At 38.7% G+C, this 24,338-nt stretch overlaps 1 protein-coding gene across 5 annotated transcripts in view; it reads right to left on the bottom strand.

Annotated features, from left to right (window-relative positions):
- PTN (pleiotrophin) overlaps positions 1–24,338 on the bottom strand; it is a 91,781-nt gene that overhangs the window by 38,798 nt on the left and 28,645 nt on the right. The window contains exon 1 of one of the 5 annotated variants that reach the window (XM_012744736.3): positions 7,630–7,726. The exons of 3 other annotated variants lie outside the window; for them this stretch is intronic. In XM_012744736.3, the coding sequence (XP_012600190.2) occupies positions 7,630–7,661 (32 nt within the window). In that variant the 5' untranslated portion in view covers positions 7,662–7,726. Of the gene's footprint in view, positions 1–7,629; positions 7,727–24,338 lie in introns of those variants that run through there. One more of the 5 variants, XM_012744735.3, reaches the window with a different exon arrangement.

A 24,338-nucleotide genomic window follows, 5' to 3' on the forward strand; every position in this document is an offset into this window, starting at 1 on the left:
TAATGACATTATTATGGTATATCGCTTTCAGTAAAAGTAATAGAAGAGCAGAATTAGCTCTTCTCCTGGATAGTAGACTTAATTTTAAAAGGCCAAGAGGAGAAAATATTATAAATCTGAAAATAACATAAACCTCCCCACCTAATAATAATATAACCTCCCCGTTGAAACAATATTAAGATTACTATTTATTTTGCATTTTCATGAAGGTGCGTATATATGCACTTATATTCTTATTTAATAGTCACAATGATCTTATAAAATGGGTGGTATTATCACCATTTCACAGGTAGAAAAACAGAATAAAACAAGTGAAGCATGTTGCTCAACTCATATAGGTAGTGGTAAAAGCAAGATTTGAACTTGGTGTATCTGATTTCTCAGCCTCTTCTCTTAGGATTGATACGAGGAGGAAGCCTGGCTGTTATCATGAAATGAGAACCTTGGTATTGACATGTGATCTCCCAGCTCCCTAGAGCTTGAACTTAATGACTCTCACACTGGAGGTCTCTTTTTTTCATAGGGAGTGTACAGTTCTGTGAATCACTGGAAGAGAACAACCTTGGCTTTCATGTGTGTGGTATGCAGAATTCTAAGATGCCCCCAAGAACACACACTTAGTCATTCACTTAGTCTCCTAGTCATTCACACAACCACGAATCTAAGTGTGGCTGTAAAGGGTTCACAGATGCAATTAATGACCCAAATAGTCAGAGTTAAAACAGGGAGATCATCTGAGTGGGCCTGACCTAATTACATGAGGCTATTTAATCTGAGTCTTGTGGTCAGAGACAGAAGAAATCAGAAATATGAAATGTGGGAGGGATTTTGGCCTAAGAAAACTTTTTCTACTTGCTTTGAGATGCAGGGATCACACAGCAAGGAACACCAACAGTCCCTGGGAACTGAGTGGCCCCAACCAGAGAGCCAGTAAGGAAACAGGGACCTCGTCCCTACAAGTGTAAGGAACAGAATATGATTGACAATCTGAATTATCTTGGAAGGGGATTCTTCCCCAAAATCTCCAGAAAGAAACAACCCAGCCAACATCCTAACTTCAGTTTCTAGAACCCTAGGAGAGAACCAAACTGCATCATACTCGACCTTCTCATTTGTAGAACTGTGAACTAATAAGTGGGTATTGTTTTAAGCCATTATGTTTATAGTAAATTATTATATGGCAATAGAAAACAAGGGGGAGTCTAAATACTTTTATAAAACAAGACTGTTAACCTTTTATTATGACTTTAATGGATTGCTTCAGTTTAACTTGAAAATGAGCTTGCATTATCTGTAAATAGTGTAATCAATTCTCCACAAACATACACTTGCAAGAAAATATCAATGGTGTATAAATAAGTAGCAGGTCTATCAAATCCCTCTGGTCATACGATCATGTGAACTTTAAAAAAAATAATGATTGTATTAAAAATGGTATGTAAATACTGTTTTAGAGTGTTCAATGTACTTATACATTGTATCATTTTAAAACTTTTAAAACCTATTAAAATAGACAAATAATAATTATTATCTCTCTTTACAGCATAAGAAATGAATATGTAGAGAAGACAAGTGATTAACTCAAGACCAACCACAAGAATTTGGGGGATTTGGTGGGGTGTCTCATAGATGACAATCGAGGTCTTTTGATTTCTCTCGAAACCACATTTCATTTTTAGGGCTGACCTAAAATATTCTGGTAAAACATGAAATTATGTTTCCCTTTCCTCCTCTCTTCCTATTTCAAGAAATAAAAAAATAACTAGAATGTATTATACTTGGAATAATTTTTTTTCTTTTTACATCAAACATTTCCATCCCTTACACAATGTGGAAAATTTTTAAAGTTATTTTTTTTAAAAAAAGCATTCAAACTGGTTGTGTGAAAGTTTGAACTTAATTTCAAAATAATTGAAGCTATATGATGATATATAATAAATCCCATAACCAACGTGGGATTTATTAAATACATCTATAAAATAGAATTCTATATAGGCTTTAAAGTGTGATTTATAGGTATCCACATAAAAAGTTGTGATATATATTTATTCATATGAGAAGTTAATTCTATTTGTATACTGCAAACCCATTTTGTAAAAAAAAAATACATATGCATATATAACATACTCACACACATGTAAATACCATTTTTTTGACAGAGGTTATCTGTGGAAAGTGGGGCTTTTTAATTTCCTTTTAATATTTTTCTAAATTTTCTGCATTTTTATAAATACCATATTCTATAGTATATGTTTATTGTCAGAAAAACTGACACTCAAGTCATTGTTCACAAAATAATTATGTTGAAACTGTCCCTCAGTCTAGTTCTATCAAACCAATGTGGTTATTATTAAATATGCAAGAGTCTATATGAAGGTTGAGAATGAAACAGAGGGAGGCTTTCATCTCTATCACATCACTATTTCTTCCCATGAAGGTGGCTGGGCACCTGGACATCACATGTGGACATTTGCAGCTTTCATGACCAGTGCTTACAGGTCTCTCACTGTCCTCAACCACCAGGTAGTTTTGACGTAAGTAACAGTACCAATTAACATCCCCATCAGCATCTCAGATTTCATCATGTCCTCGGGGCACCAAGGTAAGCCTCAGAGAACACTTAGTTCCTCTACATAAGTGCTGACGCCATGTTTTCAAAAGCCCAGCTGAAGTCAGTTGAGGGGAATTTTCTTGCCTCACTTTCTACTTCATGGACTGTAAAAATGCCAGACTCAATTTTTAAGTCCAGAGTTGTTGAAACCTATAAAGTTCTAGCCAGAGGCAGTAAGATAAAAATGACTGTGGGTTCTTTTGACACATTTAAGAAGTATGTAGGTGTAACCTGGCCAGCCGTTCAACCGCCCAGCCTTATTGGGGGTACGTCCTTTGCCATCCTCTACTAGTAACCCAAGGTCATTCACTCCCTGTGTTCCTTTATGGCTGAAGAAGAAAACTAGGATTTGGATAAAGCATGAGAAAACTTCAGTCTTTGACCTGAACCAATGAAAGTACACATGAATTTTGTAGGTTCAAGTCCACTGCCACTGATGGAAAATACAGGTGACCCTCAGTATTCATGGGGGATTGGTTCCAGGACCCATGGATACCAAAACCCAGGAATGTTCAAGTCCCTTATATAGAAATGATATAGTATTTGCATATAACCCATGCATATCCTCACATATACTCCAAATCATCTCTAGATTGTTTAGAATATCTGACACAATGTAAATGCTATATAAATAGTAGTTAATATTATACTAGTTTAGGGAAAAATGAGAGGGAAAAAATGTCTGTACATGTTTGGTGCAGATGCAGCCATCCATTTTTATTTCTTAATTATTTTCAATCTGCTGTTGGTTGAATCCATACATGTGGAACCCACAAACAGGGAAGGTCAACTGTATCCCATTTGGGGTCAAATGGGTGGGTGAGTTCTGGAATGTTGGTGGGGTCATCTTCAAAAAGGAAAAAAGTGTAATAGAATGTGGAATAAAAAATATTTAAACATTTGAAAAAGAAAAAACTTAATCCTTAGTCCTAACACCTTATCAAAAATGTTTTAATTTCTAATTACCTTCAATCCTTTACTCACGTGCATATTTGTTAGTGCATAGTTGCCATCTCATGATACTCATCATTTTGCATTCTTCTTCTCAAACTTTAACAAGCCTTAATTATTTCCCCATGCTTTTATGCAGTGTCTAATTTCTATTTTAATTGGCTGCATAATTCCTACCAAGCAGATGTACTACAATTTGGCATGCCCATTGTTCCTTCCCCTTTCACCAACTTCCAAAAATTAACATTCTTGCCTAAACATTAGACAAAGTAGGCGGCACAGCCATATTGCTCAGCGCATGTGCTTCGAACTAGTTCTACATACCACATTCCACACCCCTGGATGGTTTTATTTTCCTAGAGCTATTCTTGGTCTTCTTCTTCTTTTTTTTTTTTTTTTTTTTTGAGACAAAGACTTTGTCACTCAGGTTAGAGTGCAGTGGCACCCTCATAGCTCACTGCAACTTTAAACTCTTGGGCTCAAGCAATCCTCCTGCCTTAGCATCCAAAATAGCTGAGACTACAAGGCACATGCCACCACACCTGGCTAATTTTTCTATTTTGTGTGGAGACAGGACCTCACTCTTGCGCAGGCTGGTCTTAAACTGCTGGCCTCAAATGATCCTCCCGCCTCGGCCTCCCAGAATGCTAGGATTACAGGCGTGAGCCACTGCACCAGCCCCATTCCTGGTCTTCCAAATAAGTTAATATAAACTGGGTCTTGTGATGAAGCTAAATGCCAGAGTTTGCTTAGACCTAAGATTGCTTAATGTTCAAGTTGGTACACAAGAAAGAAGAGGTGGAACCCATAAATAGATGGAGTGGAACCAGCTCCTACTTCCTGACTCATGGGACTAGAAATAGGGACATGAAACTAGTGTGCGCTGGTGTGGGGAAGGCATTCTTCCACCTCCCAGCAGAGCAACTATATACTGAGAAAGAATCAAAACCCAAGCATCCGTAAATACCTTTAGAAGCCATTCATCATTCAATTAATAAAGTTTCTGGGCTAGCATACTTGAAATGCCAGTAATTAGGGTGGAATTACTAGTGCAAGGTGCTGAGGAAGACAGGCCTATTTTATCTTGGGAAGTGAAGTTCTGGATGATTCTCCCATACACAGCATCACGAAGGTGGAAAACTGATGTCCTGACTTTACCTTTTTTAAAAATAAGCTTTTTTTTTTTTTTAGAACAGTTTTAGATTCACAGCAAAACTGAGTGGAAAGTACAGAGATTTCCCATATGCCCCCACAGATGAATAGCTTCCATCCTTACCAACATGCCCGGCCGGTGTGGTACATTTGTTACAATTGACGAACCTGCACTAACACATTATTATCACCCAGAGTCCATAGTTTATACTGGGGTTCACTCTTGGTGTTGTACATTTCTACTGGTTTGGACAAATGTGCAATGACATGTATCTATAAAGTTCTGTATAGCACCACACGGAATAGCTTACTGCCCTGAACATTCTTTGTGTTATAACCTTACTTTTTAAAGTGAAAGATTTATTATGGAAGTAGAGATTACGTTAAGAAAGGGTAGAACACTGAATCTTATTAGTTGTAACTATCATCTTGTAGTTATAACAGTTAAAAAGCTTTCATCTTAGAATTTACAGATAAAACAACAAAATGCTTAGGATTTGTTTTAAAATACTTAAGGAAAAGAAAAGTTTTGGTGTACCATAAAAGCAAAACATGTTGACAGAGTATTACAAATATAGTTTGCATCTACTCTTATACATTTACTTACAGTTTTCCTGCCTTCCCCCTCTTTATTTCACTTCCTAGAAATAAATAACCCTCATATTTAGATACAAATTCAGATATATAAGGGCTTCCATATTTGTAGACTAGGTGCAAATTGATTTTTTAAATTGTTGCTGTCATTATTTTTACAGCTTAGTTGAAGGGAGTTCTTCCTTCTAGCTATGAGTTTGGGTGTTGAACACAGTCTGCTTAGGTCCTAAAAAGGGCTGTTTATGGCCAATAGTGTCCTTACACAAAATTTAAGATGGTACCTCTTCCTCCAGATGAACACAAGCCCATAGTAAGTATTAGTGAGCGTATATTTTTCTCCTTATTCTCCCCCTGGCTTGGTACCTTTGTACCAAGACTATGGCAAGTCATGATGTGAATTGCCAAGATTCACATCATGACTTGCCATAGTCTTAGTCCTGAACTTTTAAATTTCCTTTTAAAATTTAGACTCTGGCTGTTTTGCTTGGCAGCCAAGTATCTAGTCAGAAGCCAAATTAAGATCACTTGCTCCCTCCGGGGACATCTCCTGTCCCACCAAGAGTTTGGCCTGTTAGCAAATTCCTCTGCCGTCCACCTCAGCCACCAGAAAGCAGGCCAAGCTGCAGTTTCTGAACAGCCCAGTGTCTACTGCGTCTTGAACTTCTCCTCTCGGTGCTTCTAGCTGTGCGCCCTTGTGGCGCTGTGCATTTGTACATTTGTGGGAAGGTAAGCAGGGCAGATCAAAATGGATGCCATTCCCATTAGCCAAGTTGCTTGGGGTGGTGATAAAAGTAACCGTTTTGATTAAGTAAGTACGGGATTAGATGTGGATGTAAGATCCCTCTGCTGTTTCATTTTTTTAATAAGGTGACCAGCAGAATTTTAAATCAGAACTCAAGCTTTCAGAGAGCTTACAAAACAATAACAAAAGAAATAAAATGAGTGTTCCAGGTCATCTATCTGGTGGTTTACGTTGGTGACAGAGTCAGTCTTGTATCCCAACAATCCAGACCTCTTCTGTCTGACACAGTAGCCGCCAGCCACTGTGGCTATTGAGCAAAGGAAATGTGAGTAGTCGGGATTGAGATGTGCTGTAAGTATGAAATGCTTAGGTCTTAGTGTGAACAGAAAGAGTATAAAAATATATCAAATATCGTAATCTCATTGATTCAATCAGCCATTACAAATAGAGCAATGAGTCACATGGCCTTGGCCTTCGTAGAACTTTGACTTTCACATGAATACTTTGACTATATATTTGATACACTCAGAGCAGACGTCACTGTAGCTCTGATGCAACATCAAAGCCACGATGTGAGCTACAGGTACATTACCAGTTACTGCCTGGAAAAGGTCAGAGCCTCGTTGTTCAATAAAATAGCCGCTAGTCCCACGTGACTAGTGAACACCTGAAATATAGCCAGTCTGAATTGAGATGTGCTGTCAGTATAAAATACACACAGAATTTCAAAGATAGTATAAAAAACATATAAAGTATCTAATTTGTATTTTTATAGTGATTACATAGTGAAATATTTTGTATATACTGGATTATATTTAATATATTATTAAAATTAATTTTATGTTTATTTTTACTTTTTTTCATGTGGCTATAAGAAAGCTAAGATTACATATGTGGCACACAGTATATTTATATTGGCCAGACCTTCTCTAGACTAGTTTTTTCCACTTCATTGGTGCCAATAGCCACACCGAATGGAGCTTTTCCCTCCAGGAAGCTGTGAAGCAAATTGATGAGGGACTTAAATCTGGCTGGGGAGCTAGAAGGTGCCTCAGTCCCTGTCCCCCACCTTTTCTGTTTGAAGGGTCACTGTACCTTGAGTGATTCAAACTCTAGGTAGCATGACGCTGTGGAGACGCAGTAGATGTTAACAGGAAACCTGATTCCTCTGGTCTCAGAGTTCTTACTTCATGAAAAATCAAGAACAAATCATGAGATCTTGTGGAAGTTCCATCTCTTTAAGTATAAATAGAAAAAGAATATGTCTTCTCTAGTTCATATAATATTGTAGCAAGTAAAATAAATACATGTGAAATCGCTTGATAAACTGTAAACCATATTGCCACTGTCATCATTTATAATAATCATCAAATACTTCTATAAGCAATCAAGGAAAATTGTGAGAGGTAAACAATTAAAACACCATCATCCTAGGGAAATTCCAAAATCAACAATTCAAACAGAAATATTAAAATACTAATGTATAAAAAGGAAGGTTAGAGTAGAGGCATGTTAAAGAGTAGAGACAATTGGTTTTAGAGCTCATATCTCCAAAGGAGATCACTTTGATATTACTTGCCTTTCCAGTGAATATTCTCTTATAAGATCCATTAAAACACTACTGGTTAAGCATAAAAGCTTCACCCCATTTATATTGTGGTCAATTGTTTGAGTACTTCTGTGGTGACAGGGGTTGGTGGGTAGGACTCTGATTTCATACTGCGTAAGTTGACACTTGTTGAAACAGAGGGGACTCTGTACAATCTCCGGTTTAGCGATACCAGGCACCACACCACTTAGCCCGTAATTCCTATTGGCCGAACACAGAGGCATGATTATTTTTCTGGGTATCTAAACTGATGCTAACTTTCCTGGTTCTCCATCAGACCCCGAAAATCAAGGCAGATCAGATGGCCTCAGTAGTCTTAATTTGGTGGTGCTTGTATTATAGTAGGGGAAGCTTGTTATAGGGTAGAAAGTTGAGCTATTTTATGCTTACTTGACTATACAAAAGATGCAAAAAATATTCCAAGTCAGTGCTAATTTAAGTCAGCAAATATATTTTCCAATGTGCTTGACAAAGAGGCTGATGCCACAGGGAAATGCATAGAATTGAAAGAAATAGACTTTGCCCAAAGAAGCTTCCATAAAAGGCAGACAGATAAAATAATATTGAATTTTTTTTAAATAACGCACGTTATAAAACAGAGCAGGACCATTTTCCCCAAAGAATCTGCACGCATCACTTCCTGCATGTGAGCATGGTTAGGTTTGGTTTGGGTGTGGCTTTGTGGCATAAAAGGGCATGGGGCCTTCCACAGGTGGAGGTGGGAAAACCACAGCAGAGACTGCAGACAGGGTGAGTGAATCTTTCTGAATGGAGGGGATCTCTCATTAGCAGCACAGGGAGAAGAATCTCAGCAGGAAGCAGATGGCATCCTCACACGGATTCCTTGAGGAGAGTTTAACGAATGCATTATTTAAAGACATGTGAGGAGAGCTAAGGAACACCACGGAGAGATGGGGAAGCATCCTAAGATGAGCAATGGGTGAAAGGTTTTGCTGTCTTTAGGTATGAGGTGGAAGATGGAAGGGGTGATTGTCAGAACCCAGAGCGAGGAGGAGAGAGCAGCCTGAAGAACCACCTTTAAAAGCAGTCAGGGTGGGAGGGACATGAACAGCCCAACACGTTTGTTTCCAGCACTTGGTCTCCTGCTAGTGCCTCCACTGGCTAAAGCCAAGCAGAAGCCAGATGGCAAAGAAATCTATTGCTTTCCATAAGGTTCAGCTTCCCAGTACTCAGGGCAGAATAGAGGAGCCAGGAGAGCTGAGCTGGGAATGTGAACAGAATATATCCAGAAGAGCTGATGAGTTAGGGCAACAGGATACCCAAGGGGCCAGAAGCTTGCCAATGGTGGGCAAGAACAGGGAAATGCTTACAAGAGCTGTTTGCTGTCTACACCCACAAACACTGTCACAAACTTGCTCTGAATCTACCTCCTATCGTCCAACGGCGGAGATAGCGCACACTGCAGAAAGCAAAGAACTGTCCCAAGCAGCTAACCTACTGAGTTCCCACATGAAGAACCTAAATCAAGGATTAAGGAGCAGGAATGGATATGACAGAGGTCCACGTGCAATGTTCAGAGTGCACAGAATTCTTAAAAATAAAAACATTATTGTTTCTAATCTTGAATTTTCTACAATCCTGAGATTTGTGTTAATCCAAATTTTGATTAAATTTTGATTGAACTAATCTCCAAGTCTGTATTCATTAGCGGAGTAAATATGCTTTTGATTGTCTTTTTCTTGACTCAGCCAGGTATTGACCTGAACTGTCCAAAAGCTTATTTAGTCTCTGATTAGACATTAAACAGAAAAAAAGTATCCTAGTCATTTAATATAGTAGTTTCTTTAACATGGAAAATTATTTTTTTTTTCAAATTTCCTGATGCTTCCATATGTTTTAATATAAAAGCACTGATAATTAAAGAATTATAAACCCCTTATTAAAATTCATGTTTTTATGTTTTTATTCATGTTTTAAAATGCATAGCCACTGAGCGGCAGATCGCTGAGACACAGGGAGATTTGGTCAAGATTCTGTACACACTCTCGGGGGCTCAGCACCCCGTATTGAGAACAGATTGTTTCCATAGAGGCCCTACTTTATTCCTAGCTCTGTTGCCTGTAACTATTGTAAAGCGGGACTATTTCCTGCCTTCCTGCCCCAAATAGCAGGAAGCATCCAGCTCTGTCAACTGGCTTTGCTCATGGCACCAACTCTCAGCAGGGGTTAGAGTTCCCTGCCAGGAATTTCGGAAAAAGTAACTCTGTTTTGGTTTCTTATTCAGAGCTCAGCTTGTGAGCAAAGAAACGGAGCAAGATCTATAATATATCCAGGCATTCAGGAGAAATGACATGACTTCAGTTCAGGTTAACAGCACCGGAGCCCAGGCAAGACAACGGACATTTCTCTCCGTGTGCTCTGTCCGAGTCATTGTGGGATCAGTTCTAGGTACGTCTCGGTGAGCCTCGGACTAATCAGAAGCAACTGGGGGACTCTAGAGAGTGTCTTATTCGGTACTGATGGCAAAGAGAGTATTCACTGCCCTGGGGCTTAATAAAAACTTGCACTGAGCCTTCCTGCATGTTTCCTATATGGGTCCATACGACTTGCTGTGGGCATTTCCAGTCAGAACACTATTTACCCACAATATGTCTATCCCTGCTCCAAGCTTTGGAAGCCCCTGCCGTATTCAGGCATCCTGTGCCCAAAGTGGATGCCTTCTAACTATAAGAAAACTTCCAATTATTATAGCTAACATTAAATGGATTTTTTTGTTGTTATTTATTGTTTTGTTGTTTTTTTGTGTTTTGTTTTTGGCTCTGGACATACTACTAAACGCTGTGTGTGCTGCTAGTTCAGTTAATCTTTACCATAACCCCACCAGGGGGTGACTGTTTGCATATGGGAAAACCGAGTTTTCAAAAGACCAAGTCATCAAGCAATGTTCATAAGGAGCAGAGCCAGGGCCCGAAGTTGGGAATGCCACATTATCCCCCCACAAGGTCCACCGTAGCCCTCCATGCAGGACAAAGAGAAGTGTTCCCGATGACACCACCAAATGTGATGGACAGTTAATTCCAAAAGGGAGGCAGAAAACGTTGGTGCTACTAAAAACCATGCTCTCGTGTGAAAATAACACTTCCATCCAACACACAATCGATTGTTAACCTTTAACGGAGAATCTGACTCCTCATCCCTGTTCCTGCCCTTGTGAAAGGACAAATATCAAAGAAATGGGACACTTCTGTTTTTTGCTTCGCTGCCTGAGAATCAGCCCTGAAGCATTAACTCTTTCACCAGAGACCCTGTCCTCCCCTCCTAGAATCATGGTGGCCCCCAAGTCAAAGGTATCTCTCATTAAAAAGGCCAGGGAAGCCCCAAATTCTATCACACATGCCAAATCCTCAAAAGTCCTCTTCATTGAGTCTAAGTTTAAAATCCTCATGGACAGCCCAAGATGAGGTAACTGCCACATGTGTGGGAACAATGTCACTTCTACTTTTAAAACACCAGTCCCCTGTCTTTCTCAACAGAAAGACAGATGATTGGAAGATGGAATGAACATTGGGATTACATTAAAATTCATGATTTAACATTGTTATATCTTTTACCCGGTCTGACTCAGAATTTTGTGAGCATCAGAGTAGCCTTAGGGCCTAAGGACAGGTGTTTGATCCCAGCAGTATAATTTGAAAAGCATAAAAATTCATCAGCTCTTTCAAATGAACTTATTTTTTTTCTTTCATTTCTTCATGCATTCATTCTTATGAATATGTATCAAGTGCATCATAGGTGTCAGCCAAGGTGCCAGAGACCAGAGTCACAGAGCAAAACATGGCATGGCACGTGTCCTCAAGATCATCACAGCCTAGTAGAGGAACCTGAAAAACAAGGTGACAATGGTGTAGAGGATATTGGGGCACTATGGGAAAAGACAAGAGCAAGGACTTAACTCTTCCTTGGGATTCAGGGGTGGGTTCGGGAAGGATTTTCAGATAAAATTTTCAGGAAGGCCTGGTGGAACTTGGAGGCAGTGAGCCGGCCTCAGTTGATCTAACTGCAGAGACAGAGGCATTTGGGTGTCAAGGACCTACCCAGTCCAGCGGGTCCCCCAACCAGTAAGGGGGGACTATGGAGTTTTGGAAAAGAATGTTGCAAAGAGCACAAAGGCAGATCTGTGTCTCAAATTCTCTGCACAGGCCTTTGATTTTCCCCTGAATCCACCCTGCTTCTGCCCTGAGGAACTCTAACTCCAATTTCTGAGCACTGTCTTGTCCAGCTGAAGCTTCCATTTTCAAAATCCCACTCTGAATATGGTATGAAGTTTATTCAGCCTACTCTGCCATCTTACTAGGGATTAGGCTTTTTATGTTTTAATCCTTCCACCTACACCTTAAGTTGAACTCTCATTCATTCCCTATTCTTAATGTCACACAAACAGGCTTCTAAAGAATGTGTTGGATAATTACAAAGAAGTCAGGCCTGGGTTCTAGAGAGAGAAAATATAAAGGATACGGTACAATATTTGGTAAAACATGGCTTTTGAAAGCAACATTCTTATATGACTGGGGTCTCCTAAACAATAACATGAAGATTCACAATACGTATCAGAAAAAAAAAAAATGAATCAAGGCAATTCAGGGCATAGAGTCGACACATGAAACTAAAGCAGAAATCCAGGAGAAGACTGCCATGGGGGGGGGGCACTCAGGAGCTGCTCATGGACCTTCACTAGAAATGCCCACAAGTCCATCTGGAAGGAGACAGCAATGAGAGATGTCATAGTGCTGAAGTTGAACCAGCCTACAGCAAGATTGGACTAGATGTTTAAAAAGAGAGAGGAGTAACGAGCATATTTGGTCAATTCAGATAGAGAAGTAACACTTGGAAGGGAAGCTTCCCCCTAGGATGCCAAGACAGACTGAGAATTGTGTATATAAAGTCGACAAAAATGTACAGCAACCCTATTTGGTGCGGAACATTGAAGTTTGAGTTCTGGATTCCCATGGTAAAGAACCAATAAGCTCCTTTACAGATGCCGAATTGGAAGAACTCTAGGACCTCAGATTAAGGTCAACAAATGAACAAATAACCATACTAACAGTTTTCTTGTCCTCTGGACTCAATAGAAAAAGTATGTTTTATCCTTTTTTAAAAATTAACATCATAATTTAAAAATGTATCCTAGCATTCCTGTGAAGATTAAGATCTACCAAGGTTGAGATAACCCCAAACCTCGTTATTCTTGCATGTCAAAACTTCAGGATAATAATTACAATGTTAATATTTGTCTTTTAAAAGTTCTAGTACTTTATTATTTTTGTTGTTTAATTTTTCAAATATTAAATACAAAGGCATCTTTTTATGAAGTAAATATTATAAAACTTATGTCTGTGTAAAATAAAAAATTACGTGGAGATTTAAGAGAAGTATGTATGATAAAGAAAAAAAAGTAAAGCCTAAAAATCTTCAAATTTAGATAGTAATTTATGGTTTACAAAGAACATTGTACATAATTTCTTATTTGATCCCAACCATTTTTTGAAGCAAGCAGAGTCATTGGTGTTATCCCCATTTTCCAGAAGTGAAACCCAATCCTCAGAGATGCTGAATGCCATCAAGAATGTGACACAGCTAATAAGAAACAAAACAGAGACAATAAACCATGTCCTCTGATTCCTAATTACCAAACTGCTGGAATGTTGTCATTATGGTAACATAATATTTAAGCACTGGTAAATGGAAGAATTTGGTTGTTTTTAAAATGAAAATACAAAGTTCTCGGCATCAAGTAAAATTCCATAAAAAAAAAATGCATATAGAAAGGCCAGATAAAGCAAAGGAAGGAAATCAAAGAATGGATGCCAAGGAGTTGGGTTTCCCACCGACGTTGACCAAATATCACAGGGAGTTTTACTAGGCAGTCAGCACCCTCCTCCTCAACTTGCTCTGGGGTGTTCTCCAGGTTAACATTTGTGACAAGGAATGTCAGGAGTTATCTGATATTTTTGTTGCTGTTGTGTAATGAAATTTGGTTAAGAAAAATGCAATTGTGGACTCCAGCTTATACTCACCTGATGATTTTTATCATTTTAAGGCATTTCCATTTGAATTATCTCATTTTATTGTGTAGGTAGATGGTTGGAACAAATAGGATGTGCCATGTAATGGGAGGATACAGTTGCATTTATAACTCAAAATAACTCAAAAACGAATCAGTTCAGCTCTGCTCTTCTTGTACTAAATGTATAAATGTAAACTGTGTGTGATTTAGTTCCTTCATGAAACAATAAGTATTACTTGTATGGTCTCAAAGAGAAAGCACTTGATGTTCATGTTTATTCATTGTATAGCATTTATTGTAATCATATCAATAAGGCACTGTTTCTATGGGCCAGCTGCATGAGGCATGGAAATGCTTTGTTTTGTAACACTTTCACTGTATTTTTTTTCTATTGTCATAATGGAATTTTGTTATATATGGCTCTGAATTCTACTAAGTGTTTCAGAGTTGGAGAGCTTATTTGCAAGACTTATTCCCCCTTTACTTTCTCTGTCCAATGACATTAGTTTACAAAACAAGTTGCAAACCAGAATCACCAGTTATGGAAGCCAGGAAGAAAAATTTTTGATTCTCAGATGATTCTGATGAGCTATCGAATTTTAAAAGGACTGTTCTATGTAACATTCTTTTATGTTATTGTAGACTCGGGTTGGACTATTATCATATTATTAAAATAGAAACCTGTTGTCAGATAAAACTAGAAGCCTAATCACATGAAAACTTCTCTCAGTATGACTTTCAAGTTGTATGGGAATCATGTGATATAAATCAAGTAATACATAGCATATAAAAGTGCTTAAGATGCTTGAAAAACTTTTAAATTCCCTTTTTTTCATCATGCATCCTTTGTACATACAATTATTAAACACTACAGAGGTCTGTGATATGGGCATAAAGGCAAATAAAATGGAGAAGAAGCCCTTAAAAATTCAGTAGGAAAATTATAATTTGGTTTTAATGTTAATCCATTCCTCATCAAAATTATATTTAGGGTGTTAAAACAGCACATATGAGTGGAAAAACAAGCATATCTCATTCATTGACTTTCTATAGAAACTTTTAAAACTTTTAAACTATTTCTATAGAACTTTTAAACTTTAGTTATGAGACAATCACTAAGATCAGCTAAGCATAAGTGCATATATAATGGTATAAAAGGATACAAATAACCTCCTGAGTACTGGTCTTGCAAAGTCTCTAAGAAGTGACAATAAATTTCACATGTAGCATACTCCACCAAAAAAAAAGCTTTGATGTTGCACAATAGTTTTCCACCTAATTAAATTGTTTTAAGTAATGTTGCCTATAAGGTAGGGAAGCTGTAATCTTCTGTACGTAGACTGCATGATCTATCCCTAGTCCGACACTTTAGAAAATATGCAAAGTGGTTCAAAGCATAAAGATTGTCATATGGAGTCACCAAACACTACCTTAAAGAACACTGCAAACATCAACTGACCCCAAGATTTGCATTCCTCCCCTTTTCTCTGATCTTTTCCTCCTTTTTCTCCTCCTTCCCTTTGCTTTCAGATTTCTGACAGCCAAGTACTTGCACAGTTACTTTGGGTTACAATATGTTATCCCCGGTGGAAATCAGAAGCTTTAATTCAAAAGGTGGCCACTCTTGACCTCTGACCCTGGTGCCTCCCACCCTGCTGCTCTCTTCCACTCTCTGTCTCCATGGAACTGAATAGCCAAGTGGAAAAATGGGAGCAGGCAAAGTCTATAGCTATTCATAGACCACCCCACAACCCCTCCCCATCAAAAACAGAAGAGAGAGAGAGAGAGAGATGAATGAAACTCATTCATCAATAAGCAGGAGATGAAGAAGAAAGCCCTAGTGGCTGAAAGACAAACTAAGAAACGGGAAGGGCAAAAGAAAAGGAATGCCAGGGAAAGAACTGAGAGGAGTAAGGAAGTTAGTGTGGAGTGCAAGTTGCAAGCTCTCAAACATAAAAACTCAGAAGATGAAAAAAAAAAAAAAAAAAGCAACATTGTACATCTTCCCAAATTGGGTTATCTATAAGGGACAACTGTTTCAAAAACAAATGCCTATTACTTGTATCACAACTTCCTAAGACAAAAGAGTGCACCTAGAAGAGAATCAAAAGGAAAAGATGTAGAGCCTCTGGGATCGTCCCTTCTTTAACCATCTTGGTGGCACAGTTTGGGATCTGAGACAAGCAAACAAGGCACTTGCTCAGAGAGTCAGGACCTGGAACTCCTGTAGAATCCAACACTCATCCAGAGGAAATGTTTGTACACACCAGAGAGAAAGTTATAGTGGAAATGTTATTTAGACCACTCATATAGTCACTCTGTATGTCAACAAGCACGGTTGAGCAATCTGATGTGCCCAGAATCAAACCACAACAGAAGAAAGTGACTCAAATCAGAATGGACAATGTTGTCATGGTCAACCACCCTGGTAAAACAGAGCCGGACACACAAAGGGTATTTCCTCTCAGTTTAAAAACATCAGATATGGAGGGAAAATCAGCATTAAATTCAGATCAACCTCAAACTGAGTAGAGTTCAATAATTCCATGGCATGCACCATATATTCCCCTACCCTACAAGATGTAAACGTTCTCTAATGTATTAAACATATATGTAAAAATCTGTTTTGTTTTTATCATATGAATGCCCTGAGATCTCCAATGAGTTTTCATTCCATGTGAATCAAAGTAACCACCACGTTTCAGATCAAATATGCAGGGGCAGGAAGATGTCAGTATCACCTTTCAGACCATTCCTCTGTCACCAAGAGGACATCACCTACACCATTATAGCTGATGAAGACTGATCTTGCAGGAAATAAAGTCCCCCTACTTCCTCACTGACATATTTCAGCTACTTTCAAATAGAATTCTAAATTATTTCACCAGGAAATGTGGCATTAGTCCCAAATATCTGTTGGTACTTTCCCTTTTATTCATTTCTACTGATACTTTCTGACTACATTTTCTAGAACTGTCAGATTTCAAGCATAAGAACATGTGTGAAGGAGGTGATTTATTATGATTGAAAAAAAAAATAAAGAAGCTGCCAGATTGGCAAATTCACATGAGCTCGAGTCAAGTGGAAACCTCATGGACTTCAAGCATACACAGTTACCACCATCTGGGGCAGCGACCTTGAGCATCTCTTGAATTCACAAAATGGGATACAGAAAAGAGTGTGGAAGAATCCCTCACAGAAGAAATAATCAGAGACTCCATCCATTGTCACCATGCTATAAGAAGGAAACTAATATGAACCTGCAGCAATATGTTTGTGATTACACTGTCCCTACACTGCTTCCTCACCTCCTCCCCATGTAATTCTACAAATTCCCATGAAAAGAACCAAAACAGGGGACTCAAATGTAGAGGCAAGGTGGATTCAACTCCTTCTGGGGCTCTGCCAGACTCTCATTAGGTCCTGGACATGTGAGCCAATGCTGATTTCCATGGCTGATCTACCCTAAATCTGCCCTTCCTGAAACACTAGCCTTTGTCCTTCTAGTCACCATCTTTAAATGGGGATTTGGGTGAAAGCAATACCAAAGGGACCGTCATTATTCACCCATTATTATGAAATTGATGGGCTCTAAGTCTTTCTGGCTAAAAGCTCTGACAGGGTGAGGTCACATTGGATTGCAGAATCATTGCTTTCCCTGGTAAATCGGGTTACAAATGAGAACTGGAGTTGGGAGGGAGGGTAGGAAGGAGGATAAAGAAAGAGTGTTTTTCCTCAAATTCACCTCACTTTATGCTAGAGTGAGAGGCCATCCATACTCACGAAAGGCTAATTATATAAATCAGATGCCCTGGCTGAGTTTCCAACCCCCTGGGAGCAGGGAGAGCTAGGAATAAATGAGGTCTTCTAAGAAATGAAAGAAACCCTTTGAAAAAATGCCAAAGCCAATACAGCTTAACTCACCAATTTTTTTTTTTATAGGAATAGAAAAATCTGGGCCAAGGATAACAAAAATAGCTGAGTTTTCATCTTCTAGCAGATTTGGAAATGTATTCACAATTTATTTATCTCCTTGCTAGTATTTACTTATCTTTACTTTGCATCACTAAATATGACAACTCTTGAGCTAAATACATTCTCAAAATGAAATCTGACTTACTGTTTTAGAAAGATCACATCCACGTTAGGACAGCATGATAGTAAGCCATTGTTAGGGAGCCAGGGCTAAATGCAGTGGGGAAAATTACAGCACTGGAAACAGGGATATATGTCCCCCTCTAGAGCTGGCTTTACCACTCCCTGGCACACAACCCTGGACAGTCACTTCACTTTCCAGGGCTTCAGACTCCTCATATGAAAATAATGGGTTTGATGCACGCTAGCAACTAGCACCCCTTGGCGTGTTCCAATTTTCCATACATGCCACAAGCAGTCAATGCTCAATTGAAACACTAAAATGTAATCCAGATATCAGTGGTGTACGTGGCAGCTACTTGGAATATCAGATCTAAAGTTTGGGCTTTGGTCCATTTTGACATTGTATCTTCCCTGTGGATAGTCTCAGCCTCCATGAAAGTTCACTCTTGTCCTTGTTCCTCCTCGCTAACAGTGCCTCATGCTGGGCCCACTGAGGTGCAGCATCTGAGAGCTGTCGAATTCCTGACAATGCAAGTGCCTTTTCAGGGCAGGACAGGAAAGGCACTTATTTATATCGTGCTAGTAAACAGACCACTCAGGGAATTCCTGGTACCCATTTGCTAGAATAAATCATCACACGCATTTTTGAATGAAATGGCCACTTATAGTTGTTTTAAGAATGCCTCTAATTGGATGGGGAGCTGACTTATTCATACTGATTTTTTCATTCCAACAATCCATTTTTTGTAATTTTTATTTCTGACCACAACCAGCTCATTAAAATTCATTCTTGCTGGATTAAGAACTCAGACTAAATACATCTATGACTCTCTATAGACATATGTATTATATATGTATATATATTTTATGTGGGTAATTCTGGTTGGTGTTTTCTGTAGGTGATATGGCTTATAATTCTGAGATTAGAGCTGATGGTATACTTTAACATATGCAAACCAATACCACCAGCACTGCCCAATAGAAAGGAATGCTGAAAAATTTGCCCAAAGTCACTAATGAGGGGCAGAGGCAGAAGGTAGCCTTGAACACCTCTGCCAACCCCCACAGCTGTTCCTACTGCTGCCCTTGTTTCATGCAGAATGCCATGGGTTGGAGTAGAAGGATATTATAAGATTCCCCATGTTCTTTGGAATTGAGAAACAGTTTCGTCTGTCCATGGAATCTCTAAAGCATCTAGAATTATATTTTCTGTCCTCTTTCATCCAAAGAAAAGGATACAGAATCCCTACTGAGGGACACACCTGTGTCTTTGCAATCTTGCTCCCTCTAACTTGCTTTTCTTACAGCCTGTAACTTTACCTAGTCTAGGAGGAGGAAGAATCACCTCTCACTGAGCCGATTCATTGTTTATTATTATGAATTTTGTGCTCTGAGTCCCCTATGGCTTTGGAGGCTCCGAAATTGATTGCTACTCAAAAGTCATGAATTTTTTTCTCTTTTCCTGTGCTCCACTATAATCATTCTCTCTTGAGAGGTACATTATGGTTTTGTCTACTTGCTCAGAGGAAGAAAGGTTATAGGAAAACTGGATTTACTAGTAGGAAAACAAAATCAGTACAGAATGAACCCTACCATTTAACATCACTATGTCACAGAAATATAAACATACATACCTACTACCAGCGGTGACTAGTTTCTCAATTCAGATGACCAAAATTTATTAAGACCACTTGAGGGATTAGCTATCTGCCTTATGGTAGATTATGCAGGGTGCTGGGGTTCAGAGCTTGATAGGGCAAATTTTTGGTACAGATATCATGGTAAGGACTACACTGAGGTGATCTGGTAATAATCATAGTCTATAGCCTAAGATATGGTGAGGATTAAAACCTTTATGTAGGCAAATAATGACAAGATGGATGTTTTGGGCCCAATCTTCATCTTGTCACCTCTCTCCAGCACATTGGCTCTCAGTAAGTTCCCTGAAGCATAAATACTTCTAGGAATTGTAAAGATTAAGCAGAAGCAAAAAGATTTTTTTTTTTTTTTTTTTTGTAGAGCCAGGGTCTCACTATGTTGCTCAGGCTGGTCTCGAACTCTGGGATTCAAGTGATCCTCCTGCCTTAGCTTCCCAAAGCACTGGGATTACAGGCGTGAGCTGCTGCACCCAGCCAGAGCAAGAAGATTTGAATCAAGTAGATAAATCCAAACATACTGGATTGCTCTGAATTTTCTGAGATTGACTTTTTGACACCTGAGGAGCTTAAATGAGAGTTAAGTTACCTCTAGACCTAAGAGGCTGACTTATTCTAACAGTTCAAATGACCATATGAAGCAGGGACTGAAAGAGAAAATGAGAAGGATGTGATCTGAAGTACACACTGGAATTGATCCTAGAGCAAGTGTGAGGGTTGAGTTCCAGACCACAGCAATAAAATAAATAATTTCAATATAGCAAGGCCACACAAATGTGTTTGGTTTCCCAGTGCATATAAAAGTTATGTTTACACTATACAGTAGTCTATTCAGTGTGCAATAGCATTATGTCTAAAAAAATGTATATACCTTCATTTAAAAATAACTTATTAGTAAAAAATGCTAATGATCATCTGAGCTTTTGGCAAGTTGCAATGTTTTTTGCTGGCAGAAGGTTGTGCCTTAATGTTGACAGCTGCTGATTGATCGGGGTGGTGGTTGCTGAGGCTGGAATGGCTGAGACAATTGCTTAACATAAGACAACAATGAAGTTTGCCACATTGATCTATTCTTCCTTTCATAAAAGATTTCTCCGTGACCAGGTGATGCTGTTTGATATCATCTTACCCACAGTGGAACTTCCTTCACAAGTGGAATCAAGCCTCTCAAACCCTACTGCTGCTTTATCAGCTGAATGTACGTAACATTCCAAATCCTTTGTTGCCATTTCAACAATGTTCACAGCATCTTCCCCAGGAGTTGATTCCATCTTAAGAAACCACTTTCTTTGTTCATCCATAAAAAGCAACTCTTCATCTATTCAAGTTTTATTACAAGATTGCAGCAATTCAGTCCCATCTTCAGGCTCCACTTCTAATTCTAGTTCTCTTGCTATTTCCACCAAATCTGCAGTTACTTCCACTACTTAAATCTTGAACCCCTCGAAGTCATCCATGAAGGTTGGAATCAACTTCTTTCAAACTGTTAATGTTGATATTTTGATGTCTTCCCATAAATCATGTATGTTCTTAATGGTATGTGGAATAGTAAATACTTTCCAGAAGGTTTTTGATTTATTTTGTCCATATCCATCAGAGAAATCACTGTCTACAGCAGATATAGCCTTACAAAATGTATTTCTTAAGTGAGTAACACTTCAAAGTTGAATTCTTCCTTAATCCATGGGCTATAGAATGAAGGCATGGAAACAGTATTAATCTCCTGATACACTTCCATCATATCTCTTCAGTGACCAGGTACATAGGTGCAGCCTAAGTGAGCAGTAATATTTTGAAAGAAATCTTTTTTCCTGAGCAGTAGGTCTCAAAGTGAGCTTAAAATATAGATAAACCATGTTCTAAACAGATATGCTCTTATCCAGGCTTTGTTGTTCCATTTATAGAGCACGGATAAAATAGATTTAGCGTAATTTTCAAGGGCTCTGGGATGTTTAGAATGGTTATAAGCATTAGCTTCAAATTAAGGTCACCAGCTGCATTAGCCCCAAAGAAGGAAGTCATCTTGTCCTTTGAGAGGCCAGGCAATGACGACTTCTCTCTAGCATGGCATCTTCTTCCAACAGAAGACTGTTTAGTCTACATTGAAAATCTGTTGTGTAGTGCAGCCATCTTCATCAATGATCTGAGCTAGATCCTTTGGACAACCAGCTGCAGTTTCTGCATCAGCACTTGCTGCTTCACCTTGCACTTTTACGTTATAGAGACAGCTTCTTTTCTTAAACCTCATGAATCAACTTCTAGTAGCTTCAAACTTTTCTTCTGCAGCTTCTTCACCTTTCTCAGCCTTCACAGAATTGAAGAGTGTTAGAGCCTTACCCTGTTTCAGGCTTTGGTTTAGGGAATGTTGTGGCTGGTTTGATCTTCTATCCAGACCACTCAAACTTTCTTTATGTCAGCAATAAGGCTATTTCACTTTCTTATCACTCATGTGTTTACTACAGTAGCACTTTTGATTTCCTTCAAGAACTATTTCTTTGCATTCACAACTTGGCTGTTTGGCACAAAAGGCCCAACTTTCACCCTATCTCAGTTTTTGACATGCCTTCCTCACCAAGCTTAGTCATTTCTAGCTTTTGATTTAAAGCAAGAGATATGTGACTCTTCCTTTCACTTGAACACTTAGAAGGCAATGTAGGGTTATTAATTTGGCCTAATTTTAATATTGTTGTGTATTAGGGAATAAGGATACCTGAGGAGAGGGAGAGAAACGGCAGAATGGCAGATCAATGGAGCAGTCAGAGCACACACATTTATAGATTAAGTTCGCATATGGCGGGGTTCATGGCACCCCAAAACAATTGCAATAGTAACATTAAAGATCACTGATCACAGATCACCATAGCAGATATAATAATAATGAAAAAGTTTGAAATATTGAGAAAATTACCAAAATGTTACACAGAGACATGAAGTGAGCACATGCTGTTTGAAAAAAATGGTACTGATAGACTTGCTCCGCACAGAGTTGCCACAAAGCTTCAATTTGTAGATAACACAGTATCTGAGAAGTGCAGTTAAGCAAAGTGCAATAAAATGAGGAATGCCCGTATACCATCAATGGGCCATGTTGTACAAGGGTGGATGGACCAGGTTTTAGGACACAGGTGGCAATTCCTAAGCTCTAAGGAATCTGTAAACCCTATCTGTCATTGCCAATATGGGAGAATTATGATGTCTTGCCATTTAAAGGACAGGATATTAATTATTGTTGCATTTTAGTGCCAATAACAAAGCCAATTTTTTAATTATACGCTTGTAATCATTCTCCAGCAAAAATGAATATAAATGGGGATGTGCAGCAATGAGGCAGCCAAATGAATCCATTCATTGCTCTTTTGGGAGTTTCCATAGCGCACATTTCTTAGAGCAATTTTGCTTAAGGGGGCTTTATTTGCTTTTCTGCCAGTGACAGAGAGCAGGTGAGAGAGACAAGGAGATAAGCAGTGGAAACCTGCTAAAATGAGAAATAGAAGATGCTCAAAGACAAACTACCTGGCTGGATCATTTGTCTAGGAGGTTTATTCCGCCCATTTGCTTCCTTTATCTGATGCTTAGTTGCAATCTCCTCAGTTTCTGAGCCACACTCTTTAACTCAGCTTTGAGATTCTATTTAATTATCTATCTTTTGGAAAATTGTTGCTATTTATTTTTTTACCACTCCTCCACCCCTCCCTCAAACCTATTAAAAAATATGAAGCTATTAACCACTGGAGAGATTTTCAATATCCAAGAGTAGAGAAAAAATTAAGAGAAGGAGAAGGCTAGAAAATACCATTTTTTAATGAAAATTGAAAAATCTTGCATTTTGAATAGAGTTATATTCTATTTAAAATAACTTACTGTAAAGCAAATGTATAAAACATATAAATTGGGAAGTGAAAGGATAAGTTGATATTAAAAGTACTTCAAACTAATTCACTACTCTTTATCTACCACACAGGACTGTTGCGTTCATCAAATGAAAAAATATTGAACATAATAAAAACCATGAAATAATTTTATATATTTCTATAAATGTTTATATAATATAGTTAATATTTTACATACTGTGTAAAGTGTCATTTATAATGTGATACTGTTACAAAATACTTCTAGGTGCTTCCCTGTACCTGGTAACCTGTCTTTTTCTCCCTTCTGGTTCCCCATCCCTAACCCACCTCACTGAAGCTGAGCCCTCCAGGTTGGCCCCACTCCCCACATATGTCTCCAAAGAGACATTTTGCTGAGAGCCTCTGACTGCCCCATCTCCATGTCTATGTCATGTTTTGGCTGCCTCAACATCCACCCCAACTCTCTTTTAGCAAGTGGAAAATGGAAAGCAAAAAGCAGAAAGAAAAACAAAACACATTTTTAAGACAACAACAACTAAATAACAAGTGTATTCCCCAGCCTACCTTAGAGCTATTTTGGAGCTGAGTTAGGGGATTGCCAGTCGGAAAAACTCATAAGAGATCTGAGTCATTAGGGGACACAGGCAGGCTGTGTGGCATTAGGTATGCAGGTGAGGAGTGTGGCTGGTGACAGCAGCTGTGTTAGTGGCCTTCTGATTCCCCCAGGTTTCCTGATTCCCTTCCTCCCGGTTCACAATAGAAATGGCAGGGCGCTGGAGCCAGCAGCTACTCAGCAGCTCCCTGGATCTAAACTTTCTCTTCGTGGCAGAGGCAGCAACTCCCATAGTCACCCAGCTCTGTAGTGCGTTTTAGGAGCCGTTCCTAGAAGTTCAGCATAGAATTCATTCATTCAGCTACGCCAGTAATTGGGTGAGCTATCTCTGTCCCTTAATCAATCTCTCACTGCTTAATCTAGCCAGAGAGGATTTTGTTGTTTGGAAAAAACAAAACAAAACAAAAAAAACCTATACTAACTACTCACTCTTTCTC

The sequence above is a fragment of the Microcebus murinus genome, chromosome 9 (assembly GCF_040939455.1).
Source record: "Microcebus murinus isolate Inina chromosome 9, M.murinus_Inina_mat1.0, whole genome shotgun sequence".
NCBI lineage: Eukaryota > Metazoa > Chordata > Mammalia > Primates > Cheirogaleidae > Microcebus > Microcebus murinus.